Source organism: Conger conger, chromosome 16 (genome assembly GCF_963514075.1).
Source record: "Conger conger chromosome 16, fConCon1.1, whole genome shotgun sequence".
Lineage (NCBI taxonomy): Eukaryota > Metazoa > Chordata > Actinopteri > Anguilliformes > Congridae > Conger > Conger conger.
In genome coordinates this window covers 5,286,359-5,308,858 of record NC_083775.1, presented here as the reverse complement: position 1 = coordinate 5,308,858, position 22,500 = coordinate 5,286,359, and the positions used below count along the sequence as shown (strand labels likewise).

Sequence of the window (22,500 nt, the reverse complement as noted above, 5' to 3'; positions counted from 1 at the left end):
GCCAGCTGGCTAATGTCCAACTGTAGTCCCTGGGCAAGGTGTAAAAGCCTTGCTTTATTTTACAGCCCGTTAATTACCTAGAGTTAATTACCTGTACTTAATTGTAATTATTAAGTCACTCCTCTGATTTCAGTGGTAAGTACTGTGAAACAAAGTCAGTAAGTACATTACATTACATTATTGGCATTTGGCAGACGCTCTTATCCAGAGCGACATACAGTTGATTAGACTAAGCAGGAAACAATCCTCCCCTGAAGCAATGCAGGGTTAAGGACCTTGCCCAAGGACCCAACGGCTGTGTGGATCTTATTGTGGCTACACCGGGATTAGAACCACCGACCTTGCATGTCCCAGTTATTTACCTTAACCACTACGCTACAGTACCATATGTAAGTAGATTTTACAGCCCGTTTCATAGTACTTACCTCTGACATCCAAATGGCTACCTGGTAAGTACCTGGTATTTACCCAGTAAGTACAGCGTAATTAACAGGCTGTGAAATAAAGTATGAGTTTAGCACAGGGGGGAAGAGAGTGTCAGAGAGAGGGGGGTGAAGGAGTGCAAGTCAGAGAGGAATGAAGAGTGTGAGAGAGAGAAGGAGAGATAGGAGGGGGCGGTTGAGTGATTGGATTTGAGTTTGGAGAGCGAGAGGGAAAGAAGGAGGTTAATAAGATAATACAGATTATGAGGGAATACAGAGAGTATGTGTGAAGGAGAGAGGGTTGGGGATGTGTGTATGAGAGAGGGAGAGAGAGAGAGAGAGAGGGGCAGGGAGAGAGAGAGAAAGAGAGAGAGAGAGAGGGGCAGGGGCAGGGGGGAGAGAGAGAGAGGGAGATGGGGGGCAGGGGGAGAGAGAGAGAGAGAGAGAGAGGGGCGGGGGGAGAGAGAGAGAGAGAGAGAGAGAGGGGCAGGGGCAGGGGCAGGGGGAGAGAGAGAGAGAGGGGGGCAGGGGCAGGGGCAGGGGCAGGGGGAGAGAGAGAGAGAGAGAGAGAGAGAGGGGCAGGGGGAGAGAGAGGAAGAGAGAGAGAGAGAGAGAGAGAGAGAGAGAGAGAGAGGGAGAGAGAGAGAGAGAGAGAGGGAGAGAGAGAGAGAGAGAGAGAGGGGGACAGGGGGACAGGGGGACAGGGGGAGAGAGAGAGAGAGAGAGAGAGAGAGAGAGAGAGAGAGAGAGAGAGACAGAGAGGAGGGGGACAGGGGGACAGGGGGACAGGGGGACAGTCCAGAGAGGTTTTCTCCTTTAGAGAGGTGGGCCAGAGTGAAGGATGTCACATTGCACCCCAAGCATGGACACCTCATTTCTAATTCCATTAGAGAATTTAAATGACCTTCAGCTGACTGCTCCCAAACTTTTGATCTTGGTGGTGAGTGTACACAATCTCATTATTTATGTATTTAAAGATGAGAATGGTTCGAGGAAGCTGTAAATAGCGCTATGATTGCGCATTGCTCCAATCCCTGAAGTAGGTTTTGAAATCATCAGTGATTTCAGTTTTGCTTGTTTGTAATTATTAAGTTGCATCAAGAGCTTTTCAATTTGCATGACCCATTTTTTAAAAGGTAAATTGTCGAAATTATTTCTGTTTAGTTCATAATCTATGGAGAAACTATCCTTGAGTGTTTGTGTGTGTGCCTGCATGCATGCGTGTGTGTGTGTGTGTGCGTGTGTGTGTGCGTGCGTGTGCATGTGTGTGCATGCATGCGAGTGTGTGTGCTTGTATGTGTGAGTGTGTGCATGTGTGCGTGTGCATGCGTGTGTGTGTGTGTGTGTGTGTGTGTGCATGCATGCGTGTGTGTGTGCTTGTATGTGTGAGTGTGTCAGTGTGAGTGTGTGCATGCGTGGGTGTGCATGCGTGTGTGTATGTGCATGTTCCTGTATGTATGTATATGTGTGTTTTGGGGAGGGAGCCTGCAGCCCACATCAAAGGCTTGCACACGCCCGAGACAGATAGAGAGTCCATGACTGTGACCGAACGGGAGAACAGCCTCTTTCTGACTCCACCACCCTCCTCTCTCTGACTCCCCTGTGCTCCTCTCTCTGACTCCACCAGCCTCCCCTCTCTGACTCCCCTGTGCTCCTCTCTCTGACTCCACCAGCCTCCCCTCTCTGACTCCTCCATCCCCCTCTCTCTGACTCCCCTGTGCCTCTCTCTGACTCCTCCATCCCCCTCTCTCTGACTCCACTACGCTCCTCTCTCTGACTCCACCAGCCTCCCCTCTCTGACTCCTCTCCCCCCCTTTCTCTGACTCCACTGTCCTGCTCTCTCTGACTCCACTGTTCAGCTCAGAATCAGGGCCACTGAAATGGCTTCCTGGATGTCCATGAAATAGATTCTGCATATAAAATCATCCGGGGGGGGTTATCTGTACGTTCCGATATTTCTCACTGCTCGCGCATAGCCATACATTTATTACTTTGCTCTGTATTACTTATTCATAAACATGTGTTTTTTATCAGCAATTTTACATATTTTTACTTGTGCTTTTGCTCTGACTGAATTGTGATTGCCAGTCACATGAAGCGTTTTATATTACCATATGCAGCGTGTGCGTTTTTCACACGCAGCCCGTGAAGCGATCGGATGGAAAAGATGCTCCTCGTTCAAGTCCTCAATCGTGGACCCCTTTCATTTCCACAATTATGGACATTTTATGCAGAATAATGCCTCTGTCCATGACAGCCCCTCCGCTTGCAGAAGAAGGCTATTCGCCAAGCGGGAGACGCCTGGAAAATCTCAATCAGTCAGTAACGTTTTGTGTTTCTAGAGCTCTTTATACAAAGATTTTATCATGGAGAGTTTTTTGCTGACCGTATTCCACAGAAACAATGGAGAAGGAACACAATTACGTACTGACACAGAATAGATGGCTCAGTACTGACACAGAACAGACAGCTCAGTACTGACACAGAACAGACGGCTCAGTACTGACACAGGACAGATGGCTCAGTACTGACAGAGAACAGACGGCTCAGTACTGACAGAGAACAGACGGCTCATTACTGACAGAGAACAGACGGCTCAGTACTGACACAGAACAGACAGCTCAGTACTGACACAGAACAGACGGCTCAGTACTGACACAGAAGAGATGTCTCAGTTCTGAAACAGAACAGACGGCTCATTACTGACAGAACAGACGGCTCATTACTGACACAGAACAGACGGCTCAGTACTGACACAGAACAGACGGCTCAGTACTGACACAGAACAGACGGCTCATTACTGACAGAGAACAGACAGCTCAGTACTGACACAGAACAGACGGCTCAGTACTGACACAGAACAGATGTCTCAGTTCTGACACAGAACAGACGGCTCAGTACTGACACAGAACAGACAGCTCAGTACTGACACAGAACAGACAGCTCAGTGCTCCTATAAGAAACATAGAGAAACCTTCTGCCATTTTGGTCAAGAGATTCAGCAGCTCTACTTTACAATAAAATAGGATTTTAGAGGAAGAAGAATCACAAGTATACTGTGTATTAAAGCCTAGGAGTTTATGAAGTCTTCTTGGTCCCTAATGGCAAGTAAATATTACAGATTTCTTGATAATGGTTATTTTCTTTACTAAAAACTGCGCCAACAAGGAGACTAAAATGTCTTCTCCCCTGACCTATTGAGTGATGGGTCTTATGGCACTGGAGGGCAGGGGCGTAAAACTGCTTTCTGGTTTTTGTTCCAACCAATTACCTTAGTTTTAGTTTTCTGACAGCTCTATTAACTATGTGCTTCATTCTTCTGCTTGGGCTCAGTAAAGTCTTTAGGATACACTGTGTCTCTGTTGTGGGTCTCTGTAGACACTGTTGTGTGTCTCTGTTGTGTGTCTCTGTAGACACTGTTGTGTGTCTCTGTTGTGTGTCTCTGTAGACACTGTTGCGTGTCTCTGCTGTGTGTCTCTGTAGACACTGTTGCGTGTCTCTGCTGTGTGTCTCTGTAGACACTGTTGTGTGTCTCTGTTGTGTGTGTGTGTAGACACTGTTGTGTGTCTCTGTTGTGTGTGTGTGTAGACACTGTTGTGTGTCTCTGTAGACACTGTTGCCTGTCTCTGTAGACACTGTTGCCTGTCTCTGTAGACCCCATTGTCTATCTTTGTAGACCCTGTCGTGTGTCTCTGTAGACACTGTTGTGTGTCTCTGCCCATTGTGTCTCTCTGTAAACCCTGTTGTGTGTCTCTGTTGTCTATCTTTGTAGACCCTGTTGTGTCTCTCTGTAAACCCTGTTGTGTGTCTCTGTAGACCCTGTTGTGTGTCTCTGTAGACCCTGTTGTGTGTCTCTGTAGACCCTGTTGTGTGTCTCTGCTGTCTATCTCTGTAGACCCTGTGGTGTTTGATGATATTGGATATTCAGATTCATTTCACAGTCTCCACTCACGGCTGCCCACAGCGGCATACGGGAGCCCCCCTGTGAAGTGGACTGAAGGTTTCTGTTTCAAAGGCGTGCGTTAACCAAGAGAGAAATAACCCAGTGCCAAAAATACAAAATCAAGTTCGAAACCAAAAAAATAATAATTTGAAAGAGAAAGAGAAGTCCCTCAGAGTTTTAGAAGAAAAGGAATCGCTGTAATCTTAATTTGAATCTGCAGCCTGCGAGAGAACAAAGTGCCGAAACACTCCAGCGACCGGCGCCGGCCGTTTGAGGGGAAGCGGTTCGGACGGCGTCGGATGCCCCTTTTAGTCCCGCCGCGGTGCCCGCGGTCCTGTTCTGACCGTTTTCGGGGCCGGAGGGGGCGCAGCTACGCTCCCCGCGGCTCGTTAGAGTCTGAATGCTAATGTGGGTGCGCACGTGCGGAGACGGACGGCTTCCCGCGCGCCTCCGTGCTCCCCGGCTTCCAGAACCCATCAGCTGATTACCGCCCAAATCGGTGGGTCAGGGAGAGGAGAGGGGGGCGGGGGCGGGGGCGGGGGCGGGGGCGGGGGGTCTTTCACCTGAACCGCGCGACCTGACCGCTTCATTCGCCAAACAAGCGCACTGCCCCTTTAATTGGCTTCTTCCTTTTGATAATGGCCGTTTCCATTCCTTCTGGACAGATACTTTCTCCCCGCGGAGCCAGAGAGGGGTGTCTTTCTGAGGCTCTGTCTGGCTGACACGCATAACAACCTTTACTGCTTGAGTTGCAAATGGCAGCGATGCATCACTAGAGCGAGCACCCCCCCCCCCCTCACGGATCGCCACGCTCTCTTACCCTATTATTTACTCTCTCCCTCCTTCTTTCTCTGTCTCCGTACCTCTCTGACTGTCTCTCTCACATACTTAAACTAGCTCTCTGACTGTCTCTCTCCATCTTTCTCTCCATTTTTCCCCCCCTTTCCCTCTTCCCCTGTCTCCGTCCCTCTTTCTCTCCTTCCTTCTCCCCTCTCTCTCTTTCTCTCTCTTTCTCTTCTTCCTACCCCCTCTCCCCCTCTCCCCCTCCCTCTTTCTCTCCCTCCTGCCCCCTCTCCCCCCTCTCTCTCCCTCTTTCTCTCCCTCCTGCCCCCTCTCCCCCCTCTCTCTGCCTCTTTCTCTCCCTCCTGCCCCCTCTCTCTCTCCCTCTTTCTCTCCCTCCTGCCCCCTCTCCCCCCCTCTCTCTCCCTCTTTCTCTCCCTCCTGCCCCCTCTCCCCCCCTCTCTCTGCCTCTTTCTCCCTCCTGCCCTCTCTCCCCCCCTCTCTCTCTGCCTCTTTCTCCCTCCTGCCCTCTCTCCCCCCCTCTCCCTCTCCCTCTTTCTCTCCCTCCTACCCCCTCTCTCCTCTCTCTCTCTCCCCCTCTCTCTCTCCATCCCGCGCTGAGTGAGTCCTCCTCTCCTCGGAGAGACGCGGGGGTGGGGGAGACAGCGGAGGCGGGCGGTCTGTTCTTCAGACGCCATAAAAGCCCACCAGCCGCCGGCACTCAGACGCACGAGCCCCCTGATTTATCCCGCCAGTAAATTAGCGCCGGAGCTCGAGCCCCCCCTCGGTGGCGGCAAATCCAGACGGTCGGACCCGCTCTCCCTCCCGGTACCGCTCCGGGACCGGCGTAGGCGAGGAACACAAAGACGTTCGTCCCCCGCCCCGCCCCGCACCGCACCGCACCGCCCCGCACCGCCCCGTCCCGACCCAATCGCGGCACGGCGAGGCCTGAAAGTGTCATCCGGTGGAGCGAATGATCTGAAATCATGCCGGGAATACAGATGGCTCAGACAAACACAAAAACAAAGCTCTTGAGCCCGTTTGGGTCCTGTTCGGCGGGCCGCCCTTTGTTCCGGCCGAGGCCCGTCTCGGCGCGGTCGCTCGTTTTTGCTCGGTGAGCGGAGAGCGCGCTCCTCGGCTTCATCAGCGCACGCCTTCCCAGAAACCCCGGCGGTTTCTGATAAGCGATTATGTCACCACAATAACTCCTAACAGCCCGACAACAAAGGACTTGAAGAATCGATAAAAAAACATCAGTTAGAGTTTCTCTGTCTGTGACGGGCGGAGCCCAGAGATCGCGCGCGCGTGTGCTTCTTCGGGAAGACAAGAGGAGGAGAGGAAGATGAGAAGAACACAGTGAAACGGCGAAACAATGGAGGGGAGAGAGAGAGAGAGAGAGGATAGAAACGAGTCCATTGAGAGCTGGGGTTTGTGTTGGGACTTGGGGCAGTTGCTGTAGCTGAACTACTAAAGCCCAGTCTCCACCAATCAGTGAAGACGAGACAAATCTCAGAGCGTCAGAAGTATGGGCTAGGCAGTCCACGCCAAAGTCGACTGTAACGTTAAATCACTAAGTGTTCTAAAACTCTGGGCTTAAGACTTGACGTGCTCCGTTTTCGGAACGCCACCCGCCAAGAGCCGACGTCCTAAAACCGGGCAGTTCACACCGATAAAACACCGATAAACCGTCTTTTAAAGACGTCTTGTCACGTCTCGACTCGGCTTTTTGGTGGAGGCTGGGCTTTAGTCAACTGACGAAAGCTGGGTGTAATCCGTGCGATTTGTGCCGCGATTCTGCAGCAGCAGGAATAAATTCCAAAATCGTAGAAGAATCTTTCGTTGTGAGCCAAAATCGGCCATCTTGGCTCTCTCAGTGTGACATATTCACAGATTGCCGACTTAGTGAATCTTAGCCTCCGACAGAGGACTGGCAGTGTCAGACATTTTGTGCCAAAATCGTGGAATGTGACAGCTGCTACAACCGCAGATAATGGAGGTAAAAATAACCAATAGGATCATCGTAATACAACACGTGACGTACTGTAAAGAATACCTGTAGCACTCGAGAAACCACGAGAAACACATTGCTTTAACATTAATTAATTCAGTCACTATTTCTAGTGTCACCTTCGATACTAAAATATTACTTGAATGTGGATGAAGTAGCGTAGGCTAATTAAGTGCTCCGTTAAAATGGGGTCGCTTTTGCTAACGCTCTCAAACCGTTTTGCATCCCAAATAAATAGCCAAAGATGAGACACCCATCAGTAACAATGCAGGTAATATTCAACAGGAAAGCAAGAAAAGAAACCATGTTTATAATATTTTTTTCCAGGCTGAAACACCACATTTTCTCCACCATTCTCAAATTCTGTGTGTGGATGTCGGATGACGTAGCCACTGTAATCCTTGGATCAAAATACTGTAATACTTGGATCTCAATGCACAGTGTGGTAGCAATGAAAGACGGGACATTTTCTGGGTCAGGGACGTGTACGAATCGATGGCCGGTACCGCATGGTGTACAGCCAGCATCAGAGGAGCATGGACTTCCACTCTGTCCCTGAACAGTACTTCTGTACACAGTAAACTGTCCACCCTGCTGAAGAAAAACAGCACAGCTGGGTTTTGAAACAGCTGGTAGCTGGTTGACCAGTTCAGACCAGCTCAAGCTATGTTTTGAAACAGCTGCTAATTTCAAGCTGGTCATAGCTGGATTTTACACCAGGGCAGAACTCTAGCAGAGTTCATATAAGCCAGTTTTATACTGTCCATTTGGGACCATATGTATTCTTTGGCAGTTTATTTAATACTGAACATTTTATGTTGTACTGAGAGAGATTGAGAGTAAATATACTGAGATGCAGATGTACCGTTTGTAAATTTGACTGAGATGGAACGTTGCTGTAACCATACTGGCAGGCAGTGAAATATGATAAAACGGAGATGGAGGCAAACTATTAAGAAGTTACTCAAAATCATGAATGCATTTAAATATGCTTATAATACACATTTACCTTCAAATATACTGACCCAGGGAGTAAGATGTCAGGACACTTGTTGCAAAATGACGCGTACCTATTCAAATACGCTGATGTTTTGGATTATTTTACGCCGTTAATTCGGGCCGTGTGCCCTCCAGGCTCCTCGCTCTCCACTAGGCCCTTCTGAGCGGCTGAGTTAATTTGTTCTGTCTGCTCGTCCAATTACACCCCTCACCCCAGGTCGCTCCAGAATATTTTTAAATAATTGACTTGATAGAACGAAATATCAATCAGCGGTAGAGGTAATTAGTAAGACGGAAGCCTGGGGCAATTTTTTTTCCTGCCTGTCTCTAACAGGAGCTAGCACCTAGCATGTAGTCGTAGCCGTAGCATGTAGCCATAGCACGTAACCTCCCTGACCTGCTGACCCCAGACTCGATACTCCAACATATTTACGATATTTATGCGGTCATTGACCCTGGTCAAGGAGGCAGGAAGGTGTTGGATGATCTCGGGGGAAGACGGGGTCTAAATTAAGTAGGCAAACTAATCTTGGATGAAAAGTCTGTGCTGGGCTACAGACGGACCCCAGAGATACAGGTACTGACAGTGGGCACAAACCTAAAACTGGACATGAAGCCGTCAAGGCAGATTTGGATACATTACATTACAGTACATTAAAGGCATTTGGCAGACGCTCTTATCCAGAGCGACGTACAGTTGATTTAGACTAAGCAGGAGACAATCCTCCCCTGGAGCTATGCAGGGTTAAGGGCCTTGCTCAAGGGCCCAACGGCTGTGCGGATCTTATTGTGGCTACACCGGGGATTGAACCGGCGACCTTGCGGGTCCCAGTCACCTACCTTAACCACTACGCTACAGGCCATATAAATGAGGCAAAGTTTACATGATGTCTGGTGTTGGCGCACTGCTTCTCGGCCTCTCGTTAGACCGCCCTGACCTTCCTTTCTAAGCCCTGTGTAAAGTGCTTTTCTGTTCACATAAGCATATCTACTTCTGGTTCTTCTCGGAAGGAATACACCCTTTGGAACGTGCCGTCACACCCACTGTAATACTTCAGATCTTAACAAGGGCGGCCTGTAGTGTAGTGGTTAAGGCCTGTAGTGTAGTGGTTAAGGCCTGTAGCGTAGTGGTTAAGGTAAATGACTGGGACACGCAAGGTTGGTGGTTCTAATCCCGGTGTAGCCACAATAAGATCCGCACAGCCGTTGGGCCCTTGAGCAAGGCCCTTAACCCTGCATTGCTCCAGGGGAGGATTGTCTCCTGCTAATCTAATCAACTGTACATCGCTCTGGATAAGAGCCAAATGCCAATAATGTAATGTAATGTAATGTAACATTTCCATTAGTGCCCTGTTTGGGTCCAATCTCGCCCGATGTGTCTGCACTGCTTCACAGTAGAGCTTCTGTATGGTAAATGGTTGGCATTTATATAGCGCCTTTATCCAAAGCGCTGTACAATTGATGCTTCTCATTCACCCATTCATACACACACTCACACACCGACGGCGATTGGCTGCCATGCAAGGCGCCGACCAGCTCGTCAGGAGCATTTTGGGGGTTAGGTGTCTTGCTCAGGGACAGTTCGACACAGCCCAGGCGGGGGATCGAACCGGCAACCCTCCGACTACCAGACGACTGCTCTTACTGCCTGAGCCATGTCGCCCCCCCTGTATGAATGTAAGGGGTTATTTGGAAGCCTGCTGGTATCTGAGGAGTGTCAGCAGTTGTAGAAACTGGACCCTTTTGTTGAGATTCCAGGAATTGGCATTCCCGTCTAACCTTGCTATTGTAGATCAGTGGAGAGGGACAGCCATCACGTCTTGTGATGTCCTGATAGAGTAAGGTATATCCCATTGGCTGAATAAGTACTGTTCAATATTATCGGAGGCACAGCATATTGAGGAGAATTCTTTATCCAGTAAAAGCAGCAGATTTATCCACTGATTGCAACAGCAACAACTGTCAAATGATCTGGCTGTCCTAGATCTTAAATACACCAAGCAACAGAGTGAGATTTTAGATACAGAAAGCAGCTGGAAAAAAAAAACAGCTCATGCTATGTTTTGAAAAACCTGCTAGCTGGGTGACCAGTTCAGACCAGCTGCCAGCTCTACATGGTTTGACCAGCTCAATTTTCAAGCTGGTCAGACTGAAAAACTGGATTTTACAGTAGGGCAGTGATTGAGAGATTTTAGATACAGGAAGCAGCAGTGATTGAGAGATTTTAGATACAGGAAGCAGCAGTGATTGAGAGATTTTAGATACAGGAAGCAGCAGTGATTGAGAGATTTTAGATACAGGAAGCGGCAGTGATTGAGAGATTTTAGATACAGGAAGCAGCAGTGATTGAGAGATTTTAGATACAGGAAGCAGCAATGGCGGGGTGGGCCGTACCTTATCCCACTGGCGCTCGCGGTCCAAGGTGATGATGACCATGGGCGGGTTGATCAGGTAACCGTCGCTGTTGAAGGAGAAGTCCTTGTGTTCCCAGGACACGTTCAGCATGTGCCTGAAACATAGCCACAGTCAGTCAGACCTGGGCCCTGTGTGTCTAAAACACCTACAGTCGCAGTCAGTCAGACCTGGGCCCTGTGTGTCTAAAACTAGGGAGGACAACCGAAAAATGTATTTCCGGAAATCAACATGAATATTATGGTTATTATCTCAGTTTAACCTTAAATTAACGTGTGGTGGACAATAATTCTGTTTAGGTTGAATTTTAATGTGACAAAATGACTGTTTTTGTGGCTTTTAAGCGCTCATTTTACCAGCATTCCATCAATGTTAAATGCTGGACCCCTACGGCACCGAAAAACAGGCAGATTTCACTGCCATTCCATTCTTTACGTATAAGGAGCTCGAAAATGGTGACACAACAATAGCTTTTGCTGGTTTACTTCACGCGCTCATACATGGCAGTTGGTGGCAGTTCAAACTGTCAAAAGTGTGACTGGAGCCAGGTCAATATTTTTGCTGGGTACTCGGTATGTCCAGCCTTATAAGTCCAAAGTCCCTGGTTACTTTTTCATAGTTTCAATGGATTTTGACAATAGACATGTCAGACTTCAATCATGTTAACGCTCTCAAGCGTGCGTCAAAGTTTAGGTAGCAAATAACAGTGCTGTATCCTTCTGACGTCATTTACATAGCTACAGAACTGTCCGATCACGCCGAATCACTGATAGAAACAAGATGAATTAATGACGATTCAGAAAATGTATAACTTTTAAAGATTTAAATAAATCCTATGGTGGGACTTTTGCCATTTATGGACGGTACGACAGAAAATTCCGGTGCCGTCGAACTTAATCGAATGCTTTTATTTATATCGTTCGAATGACCAAGTGCCGTTAAAAAGCAAATTGTATGGCTTTGTGCTATTCGCGTATATGCTAGCTACATCATGCTAACATCGTACAGGGACCAGTAAAGGCTTAGAACACACTAGCACTTAGTTATTGTAAGTTTGATCACCTCTACTGTGAAGTAAAAAAGTGGACAAATTATGTTTTCTGTGAGAAATCTATTGGCGAGCTCACGTGCACACACAGCGGTCTACATTCTAAAGCTCCACTTTGCCCTCCCTACTAAAACACCTACAATCACAGTCAGTCAGACCTGGGCCCTGTGTGTCTAAAACACCGACAATCACAGTTCAGACCTGGGCCCTGTGTGTCTAAAACACCTACAATCACAGTCAGACCTGGGCCCTGTGTGTCTAAAACACCAACAATCACAGTCAGACCTGGGCCCTGTGTGTCTAAAACACCTACAATCACAGTCAGACCTGGGCCCTGTGTGTCTAAAACACCTACAATCACAGTCAGACCTGGGTCCTGTGTGTCTAAAACACCTACAATCACAGTCAGACCTGGGCCCTGTGTGTCTAAAACACCTACAATCACAGTCAGACAGACCTGGGCCCTGTGTGTCTAAAACACCTACAATCACAGTCAGTCAGACCTGGGCCCTGTGTGTCTAAAACACCTACAATCACAGTCAGACCTGGGCCCTGTGTGTCTAAAACACCTACAATCACAGTCAGACCTGGGCCCTGTGTGTCTAAAACACCTACAGTCACAGTCAGACCTGGGCCCTGTGTGTCTAAAACACCTACAATCACAGTCAGACCTGGGCCCTGTGTGTCTAAAACACCTACAATCACAGTCAGACCTGGGCCCTGTGTGTCTAAAACACCTACAGTCACAGTCAGACCTGGGCCCTGTGTGTCTAAAACACCTACAGTCACAGTCAGACCTGGGCCCTGTGTGTCTAAAACACTGACAATCACAGTCAGACCTGGGCCCTGTGTGTCTAAAACACCTACAGTCACAGTCAGACAGACCTGGGCCCTGTGTGTCTAAAACACCTACAATCACAGACAGGACAGGGCCGTAGGTCTAGGACCTGAGTGTCTAAAACAACTATAGTCAGAGCAGTACTGTGGGACCAGGGCCCTGAATGGCATCCACTTTACGTATTAATGTTCTCAAAAACTGGTATTTCTTGTGAACATTTTAAGTACCAGTGTTTTATTAATGCTTGACATAATAATACCTGCCTTATACATCATTGCAGAATATATTGTGTTGGTTTTTATTGGTATTTTAACTCATTATTATGAGTAAAAACACATAAACACATAAAAAGGTGTCTTGTGGAGTGCAGAAAGCTAGTTTAATCTGCTGATCTTTGTAACCTCATTCGCGGGCGGAAGTAATCTTAATTGAAAATCAAAGTAATTAAAATGGCAAAACCGGCACTGAATAAAACGGAAAGCAGGAACCGTGTGCTGCTAAAGCAGACGGGCTTTGCCTTTAGCTCGCTGACGTACGGGAGGGAAGAGTCTGGCCTGGCCTGCCTGACCACCTGTGTTTAAGCTGGAGACGTCACGGTTCGCCCCAGGTCAGTGTGTCCGTGAAGCGGAACGGAGCAGGGGTGCAGCGTGCCGGGCGGGTGCTTCTATTTGAGCTGTATTTGATGTGACGATCAGGAGCGGAGAGTGAAGCGAAGCGAGGTCCACCTCACGGCCGCCTCACCTGGCACCGGGCCTGAAGCTTCACAGGTGCGATCGGTCCTCCGAAAATGGTAAATGGCTGGCGTTTATATAGCGCCTTTATCCAAAGCGCTGTACAATTGATGCTCCCCGTTCACCCGTTCACGCAGACACTCGCACGCCGACGGCGATTGGCTGCCATGCAAGGCACCGACCAGCTCGTCAGGAGCATTTGGGGGTTAGGTGTCTTGCTCAGGGACACTTTGACACACCCAGGGTGGGGGATCGAACCGGCAACCCTCCGACTGCCAGACGACCGCTCTTACCTCCTGAGCCAATGTCACAATGTCCTCCTCTGAATATCCTCCACCAATATCCTCCACTGATCGCAAAAAAACAATACCTGGGTGCTATGATGTGAATCCGGCCATTTTGTCCTACTTCCCGGAGCTCCGCCCTCTTGTTCCTGTACTCCCGCAAGCCCCTCCCCCTTCCAGGCACCCCCCGTCACATGACCCACTCCAGTGCCAGACACTGGCTGAATTTCCCCCGCTGAAGGCCCTGGCTGTTTTTGGCTGATTGCTATTTTCTGATCCAATCGGATTAGCTGTGTTTCCTGACGCAGATGGTACCAGATTGCTCTTTTGGGTTTGGCTGGCAAGAGTGTGCTCACCTCTCTCTCTCTCTCTCTCTCTCTCTCTTTCAATTAGCTTCAATAAAGATCTTTTATTGCCATGATGCACTCTACTGTATATGTGATGCAAATACCGTCAAAGCTAATGAAACGGAATGTGTATTCAGTATAGGATTATTATTATTATAGAAATATATATCTATTTATATATTAGTATTGACATTCATATATACAGTATATTATATATGACCATTTTCCGTATTCTGCTCTCTTTCTTCATATTCTCCTGAGGTGAGGCACTAAAATGATAAGCCTGTCCCCTACACCTATAGGTGTAAATGCTCCATTAACATAAACGCTCCTGCTCTGGCAGCTTCATGTCTCCCTCAGTTTCAGCTTTAATCAGTAATTCCCCCTCTGTGGTAGGCTGTTAGAAACCGGCGATGTGATTTTTCTCCTCAGCAAATCATAAAGGGGACAGTTACATCATTTTGAGAAATTTCCTACCCCCTCGACCCTCCTGCTGGCAAAAAGAAAAGCACAGTACAGCACAGTCGTGTACATTACCCCTTCTGCCATAGAGGCCCCTGATGAAATGTGTCACACACGCTGGACTTCCTCCGTTCCCCTCATTTCTGAGAGGCGTCTGACTGCAGGCTGCAGGTGGGTGGGGCTCGATGTCAAACCCCACCCCTTGACATCCGAGCCCGCCCCTCCCATGCCCTGCAGAGGTATAGCTCCTCCCCCTCTTGGAGACACTGTAGCCCCTCCCCCTTTTTGATACATCGTAGCCCCTCCCCCCTTTTCGAGACATCTTAACTCCTCCTCCTCTTAGGGATACTGTCCCCATCAACCATTCCCCTTTGACCCCTCCCCTCGACTACTGTCCCCATCAACCATTCCCCTTTGACCCCTCCCCTCGGCTACTGTCCCCATCAACCATTCCCCTTTGACCCCTCCCCTCGGCTACTGTCCCCATCAACCATTCCCCTTTGACCCCCCCCGCCCCCCGCCCCTCCCTGCACTCACCTAAAGAGAGTGTTGTTGCTGGGGGCCCGGGGCGGGCCCTTGCAGTCGGCGTGCTCCTCGGGCAGGGGCCCCTGGGCCGCGCGGAAGCTCTGCACCCCCTTCACCACGATGGCCACGCCGTCCCGCACCCTCCGGCGCAGGCTGAGCTTCCAGCGCGCCGTGATGATGCCGATCAGCCCCACGGGGAAGCTGTCGGGCGGCGGCAGGTCCGGGTTGCCCACGGCGATGCTGGGCAGCATCCAGATGTAGCCGGGCCCCACCAGGCCCACGTCGGCGGCGATGCGGAACAGGTACTGCGCCTCCTCGTGCGAGCAGTACACCAGCAGCACCTGCGCGTCGATCTGCTGCAGCACCCTGCGCGCGCGGATGTCGCTGGTGCCCTCCGACATGTCGAAGGTCAGCACGTCCTGCAGGTCCCACAGGAAGTAGCTGGTGTCCGCGAAGGAGCGGATGTAGTCCACGTACGCCTCGTAGCCGGGGTACAGGCTGGTGACCACCGCGAAGTTGTCCCAGTTGTACTCCTCCATCACTTTGAACATGCCGTTGACCTGCTGCTCGATGGATGAGCCCAGCTGGAGGAAGGCTGATCCCTCACCCTGAGACAGGGGGGGGGGGGGGGGTGGAGATGAATTAGTGCTTCGTGTGAAGCAGCTGAATCAATTTCATAGGCTAAATTAATCTAATTGGCTTTTTCCAGTCACTACTTAAATATGCAGTAACAGGCAAGACGGGGGGGGGGGGGGAAATCAATGGTCCGAGAACGGATCCCTGGGGGACGCCCTCGGCGATACTTATGTTGGTTCAGGTTAGACACGAACTAATTAGGCAAGGTTGTGTTTTTAAATTGCTGCATTTTAAATCGGATCGGGGATGCTGGGCGTGAAGCATGCGAGACAGGGGAAGAGCGGTGAAGGTCATTAACGGCCTTTAATTAAAGGCTCGTTTCGGGGCCGGGCCTGAGAGAGAGAGAGAGAGAGAGAGCGAGAGCGAGAGAGAGCGAGAGAGAGAGAGAGAGAGAGAGAGCGAGAGAGCGAGCAGGAGGCTGAGAGACCCCAGGCGTAAAGAGGCTCTGACGACGTCTCCGCGAAACGGAGAGCCATCCGTCTGAGCCGCGGCCGCACGGGCGTGGCGACGCCTCCCTCCCGGAAAGGACAGAGTGGATATATGGGTCGGCGGTTATCCAGGCCGCTCGCCGGGAGACCGGACCCTGTCAGATCCAGAGGCACCGCATCAGTCTTTTTTCGCGGCGATGGGGGCCGCTTAGCCAGCGGTGTCAGATAATGGTTTGGGCACTGCCCCTGTCACACAGAGGTGGAACACTCAGGTGGAGTGCGGCCGACGTACCCTTCAGCAAGGAGGTGCTGCAGCACCCGGTAAATCCCGCTAAATGGACACGGTCTAAAGAGAGTGGTGGAAGTCACTCTGGATAATGCCAGTAATGTCATGTAACCGTTAAACTAACTCACTGCCTTATCTGCGCCGAGGGCAGACGTAAGGTTAGAACACAATGTTCAGGATTCAGAGATGATTCTTAATCAATATTTACAGTCCCGCTCCAAGGTCCTCACAGCAAACTCACCGGAAGGATAAACTTGAATGAGTTCATTACTTATTATTATCGTCATCGTTATTTTTTATTATCGCGTGTCTTCGTGAGTTGGTGTGTGCTTAAGGGACACAGCTGCGGAAGAGATGGGCGCCTGTGTGATTATGTTGATGATATACACACACCCTTACCTGCAGCTCTGTACCTGTCCTCTGTGCGTGTGTGTGTGTGTGTGTGTGTGTGTGTGTGAGAGTGTGTGTGTGTGTGTGTGTGTGTGCGTGTGTGAGAGTGTGTGTGCGTGTGTGTGTGTGCGTGTGTGAGAGTGTGTGTGCGTGTGTGCGTGCGTGCGTGCGTGCGTGCGTGTGTCTGCACAGGGAACATAGCTGCAGAACTTTCTGTGCCAGAACCTTCCCAAGGTTCTCCGCCACTTCTCAGAAAGGACTGGGCTGTGAGTATTCCTAATGCCTGTATAACAACCCTGAGCCCTGTACCACAAAGTGGGCTTAGGGGCGGCCTGTAGCTTAGTGGTTAAGGCCTGTAGTGTAGTGGTTAAGGTAAATGACTGGGACACGCAAGGTCGGTGGTTCTAATCCCGGTGTAGCCACAATAAGATCCACACAGCCGTTGGGCCCTTGAGCCAAGGCCCTTAACCCTGCATTGCTCCAGGGGAGGATTGTCTCCTGCTTAGTCGAATCAACTGTACGTCGCTCTGGATAAGAGCGTCTGCCAAAATGCCAATAATAATGTAATGCTTACTGAATCAGCTGGATAATTGTGCTGAGTAATACCTGGAACCCTCCCAAATCTGGAACGTGGACTGAAGTAAAAAAAAACAAACAAAAAAACGAGCTGTTCTGGGTTTTGTTCGGCACAGTTATCCAGCTAACCCGGTAATCCCGCTTCGTGATCTCTGCCTGTGAGGATCGTCGTGATAATCTCTGCTCTGTCACAAGATGGTGGCTCTGTGGTTCTTGGCCACCAGCTGAATACAGAAGGGGTTCAGCGTGGGCTCAGTCAATTTAACTCCCCTGTTCGGTGTGAGGCGCCGTGATTGAAAGGTTTCCGGGGAGACGGGGCGGCGGTGAGTCATGCGTTTTATGGGGCCGGCGCGGAGAAGGCGGCTCGCTGGAGGGAACTGTTTTCCTTATTTATTTGGCGCTGTGTTTTTTTGATGTTTTTCCTCGCTGTGCGGAGTCTGAGGAGGGCTGAGGGAGCGGGTCCCGGAGCGGGGCCCGGGCGGGAGAGAGAGAGGGGCCCCGCTGCGGGCGGGAGGGGCGGGAGAGAGACAGGGGCCCCGCTGCAGGTGAGTCACGGAGGCGCGGCAGACAGAGCCCATAAATCTGCCCCCGCTTGCTGTCAGCAGGAAAGCCGTCCCAGAGACGGAGTTATCGCCCCGTGTTTCTGCGCACTGCCTGATCTCTGAGGGTGTGTGTGTGTGCGTGTGTGTGTGTGTGTGTGTCTGCGCCCGAGTGTGTGTGTGTGTGTGTGTGTGTGTGTGTGTGTGTGTGTCTGCGCCTGAGTATGTGTGTGTGTGTGTGCGTGTGTCTGCGCCCGAGTGTGTGTGTGTGTGTGTGTGTCTACGCTCGTGTGTGTGTGTGTGTGTGTGTGTTCTACGCTCATGTGTGTGTGTGTGTGTGTGTGTGTCTGCGCCTGAGTATGTGTGTGTGTGTGAGAGTGTGAGTGTGTGTGTGTGTGTGTGTGTGCGTGTGTCTGCGCCCGAGTGTGTGTGTGTGTGTGCGTGTGTCTACGCCCGAGTGTGTGAGTGTGTGTGTGTGTGTGTGTGTGTTCTACGCTCGTGTGTGTGTGTGTGTGTGTGTGTGAGAGTGTGAGTGTGTGTGTGTGTGTGTGTGTGTGTGGTTAATGTGCTTGGTGTGTGTGGAAGTGTGTGGGTGATAATGATTTCCATGTGCAAGTGTATAGGAAGGAAGTTCTGCAGAGAGTGTCTGTGTGTGTGTGTGTATAATTGTTTTTGTGTGTACAATTATTATTATTATTGTGTGTGTGTATTCTTATTATTGGTGCGTGTGTGTGTGTGTGTGTGTGTGTGTGTATTGTTATAATTTAGTGTGCGTGTGAATGTTTCTAAGTGTGGTAATACGCTCAGGATACTAGAATCTCCTGAGTGAACGCCGTGTAAAGTAATAATAAAAGAGGAACAACATAAAGTCACGCCCCGTACGGTAATGTGTGGTTCCTGCCGTCTCTTTTTAATCACCTGCTGTTTTTTCCGACAGCAGGAAAGATCCGCCCGCGTCGAGACAAAAGTGCCGGTGTGAGGCGCGTACGATGCAGCTGCTGCGTGCCGGCAGGGGGGCGTAGATCAAGCCCCTCGGAGCGCCCTGCCGGTCCGCAGCTGTTAAACACCGCTCCCGCCAGCCTTCCCAGCGGGGGGCTACCGCCGGCGTTCCCGGCGGGGGGGCGCGGAAGCACCCGCCGTGCCCCGATTCCGTCTCTCCGCGCAGCTGCGACGTTCCGGGCCGGGAGGTCTCCGCGCGGCGCCGTTCGGCCCGGCTGCAGCCGTGTTTCCGATTGATGGTGTTAGAATGTCTCTGACAGTGTTAGAATGTCTCTGACAGTGTTAGAATGTCTCTGACAGTGTTAGAATGTCTCTGACAGTGTTAGAAAGTCTCTGACAGTGTTAGAATGTCTCTGACAGTGTTAGAAAGTCTCTGACAGTGTTAGAATGTCTCTGACAGTGTTAGAAAGTCTCTGACAGTGTTAGAATGTCTCTGACAGTGTTAGAAAGTCTCTGACAGTGTTAGAATGTGTCTGACAGCATTAGAAAGTCTCTAACAGTGTTAGAATGCCTTTAGCAGTGGTATAATGTCTCTGACAGTGTAGAAATGTATCTAACAGGTCTAGGATGTGCCTGCCAGTGTTAGAATGTCTCTAACAGTGTTGAAATGTCTCTAACAGTTTTAGAATGTCTTTGACAGTGTTATAATGCCTCTGACAGTGTTGCAATGTCCCTGAAAGTGTTATAATGTCTCTGACAGTGTTATAATGTCTCTGACAGTGTTAGAATATCTCTGACAGTGTTAGAATATCTCTGACAGTGTTATAATGTCTCTGACAGTGTTATAATGTCTCTGACAGTGTTAGAATATCTCTGACAGTGTTAGAATATCTCTGACAGTGTTATAATGTCTCTGACAGTGTTATAATGCCTCTGACAGGGCTAAGGCTTGGGTGACAGAAGCTGCAGCAAAGGATGGTGGGGGAGCGGGTGGTAAGGGGGGGGGGGTGAGGGATCTGGGCCAGATGTTGGCAGATGTCACATTTGTGTGTCATTGGGAGGGGGGGGGGAAGGAGTGGACAGCTGGAAACAGTGCAGGAGGCTCACAAACCGCCATAATCACACAATGAGCCTGGAAGAAACCATGCCTCCCCCCCTCCGCGGCTACGTCAGTGGACCGGCAGCCGTGACCGGAAGCGTGACCATCCTGAGGGCGGTGTCAGGGCAGGCGGCCGCCCGTCTGCCCAGCGCAGCGTCGCCGAGACATGTGCTTCAGGGCAGAAATGGTGTGCATTTCTCAGAGATTACAGCCGTTTTATTTTTCCCGCTAATCCCGTCGCGGTCACGGTACAGTTTACCGGCCGAGGCCAAACCGTCCGGAGCAGCTTCTGAGGCACATAGTGACACACGGCACCGAAGTGAAAATAAAAACGATTTTTTTATTTTTTAAAAATTACATTTGTCAGACGCTCTTATCCAGAGCGACGTACAGTTGACTAGACTAAGCAGGAGACAATCCTCCCCTGGAGCAATGCAGGGTTAAGGGCTTTGCTCAAGGGCCCAACGGCTGTGCGGATCTCATTGTGGCTACACCGGGGATCGAACCACCGACCTTGCGCGTCCCAGTCATCTACCTTAACCGCTACGCTACAGGCCACCTTGTAGAGCTCACAAAATATTTGCTCTTGAAAGGCGTCGAGCCGAGACACTCTCACACGCGAGCTCTGGGGTTGAGCGTGCGCAGCGTGGCATCGTGGGTAGAATGTGAAGCCACTCTTGTGTCAACACCGCACTCCTCGCTTTTGTACCGGAGTGCCCCTCTGAGTCTCGGCTCCGGCGCTCTGCCTGAGCGTGCGAGATTCCCTGAACAACAGGCCCTGACTCTCGCTCGCCGCACGCGTTAACGGCCGGGTTTCCACAGCGTGCGTGTGTGTGTGTGTGTGTGTGTGTGTACGGCCGTCAGTACTATCGATCAGCCGCGCTGTCTGCTCACCAGCGCGCCCCGGGAGTGATAATCGATCGGTGATTGATAGCTGATAGCCGGTAGCGCGGTGGTTTGGTTTTCATCTGAGCGTGATGTATGGTCGCCACGGTGATGAATGCGTTTGGAGTCTGGGGGACACTGCCGCCGTTAGCACGGTTACCTGGGGCCCCCAATCAGCGCCGTCAGGCCTGGGGGGAACTACTGCCTGCACCTGTGTGTGCGCAGGCTCTGAAAACGGTGTCTTCCGGGTGTCTCCGAAACGTATCTGTCAATGCAGTGTTTAGATACCCTACGCGTGCATTTAGGATTCATTTCAGCGTTATGAATGAACCAAACTCTAATCCTTGCTCAGGCAATTGATTTGATTCCATATGCTTGCCAAGTCCAGCTGAACCATTTTTTCCTGGGGTTTACTGAGTATATGCATTCAGGATTACTTTAGAAATGCTAAGTTCTCCAGCAAATAATGCTTATTGACATAATGAGAGAGAGGCCGAGATAAAGTGATATCGAGCAAGGCTGCCACATTCAGAGACCTCTCGTAAATGAAAAGTGGGGGGGATGTGGAATGTGCTTAATTGCATGCTTACATTAAATCTAAATGCTGTTATTTACGCTACTTACTGGGTCTCTCAGCAGCGCGGGGATTGGTTAAAGATCCGTGCGCTTTTCTTTAATGACAGCGTGACCCGCGTTCAGCCCGGAGACGCTCATCTCCGAGGTGCACCCACCCAAACTTTGGGTCAACGCAGAGGCTGCGTGCTCAAAGACGCTCACGCTTGTGTTCCAGCCCCAGGGCATGTATCACAAAGCAGGATTACGGAGACATCTGGATACATTACATTACATTACATTACATTAATGGCATTTGGTAGAAGCTCTTATCCAGAGCGACGTACAGTTGATTAGACTAAGCAGGAGACAATCCTCCCCTGGAGCAATGCAGGGTTAAGGGCCTTGCTCAAGGGCCCAATGGCTGTGCGGGTCTTATTGCGGGGGATTGAACCACCGACCTTGCGGGTTCCAGTCATGTGCCTTAACCACTACGCTACAGGCCGCCTCTGGATACCTGCACTGTGGAGCCGTGTGGAGCTAACCAGCTAGCGGAGTCGTCCTGCTTTGTGTTGGAGCCCCCGGTTCTTCAGTAGTATCCTGCTGTTGTGAAATGTTTGTTTGCATTTGTTTCTTTGGCTGCTATGCAGAACTCAGCCTTGTCCTCTCAAGGGGCCGGTAACTCTTCCAAGAATGATAAGTTGTGAAATTGATTTTTTAGTTCTGTTATTTCATAACCGTAACAGGTGCCAGGCTATACGTGTCCTGGCCAGTTTCTAGCCAATCATACTCCTCCCTGGGCTTGAAATTTCTACCCTGCTCCAGGCCAATTGGACGCCTTCCTAAACCTCAGAGTTCTGCTTGGTTCCTTGTTCATGTTCCCCCTGCCTCTCAAACTCAAATCCAAATTGCAAATTCATAATAAATTATTTTCATTAAATATTTATTCCTTCACTAACTCCCCCCCTCTTTCTCTCTCTCTCTCTTTCACATTCAGTGTACAGAAATGCACGCACACACACACACAAACACACCCACACTCTGTCTCTCTCACACACACACACACACACACACACACTCTGTCCCACACACACACACACATACACACTCTGTCTCACACACACACACGAACACACACGCACACACGCGCACACACACTGTGTGTATGAATGGGTGAATGAGAAGCATCAATTGCTTTGGATAAAGGCGCTATATAAATGCCAACCATTTACCATTTACACAAATGCACACCTGCTCACACACACACACACACACACACACACACACACACGCACACACGCACACACGCACACACACACAAATGCACACTCGCTCACACACGCACACACGCACACACTCACAAATGCACAC

General features: G+C 50.2%; 1 protein-coding gene across 1 annotated transcript in view; it reads right to left on the bottom strand.

The window, feature by feature from the left end:
* Window positions 1–22,500, bottom strand: part of LOC133114759 (glutamate receptor ionotropic, NMDA 2C-like) — a 56,337-nt gene that overhangs the window by 29,798 nt on the left and 4,039 nt on the right. Inside the window, 2 exon segments of the mRNA XM_061224378.1 lie at window positions 10,547–10,661; window positions 14,812–15,407. Coding sequence (XP_061080362.1) covers window positions 10,547–10,661; window positions 14,812–15,407 — 711 coding nt within the window.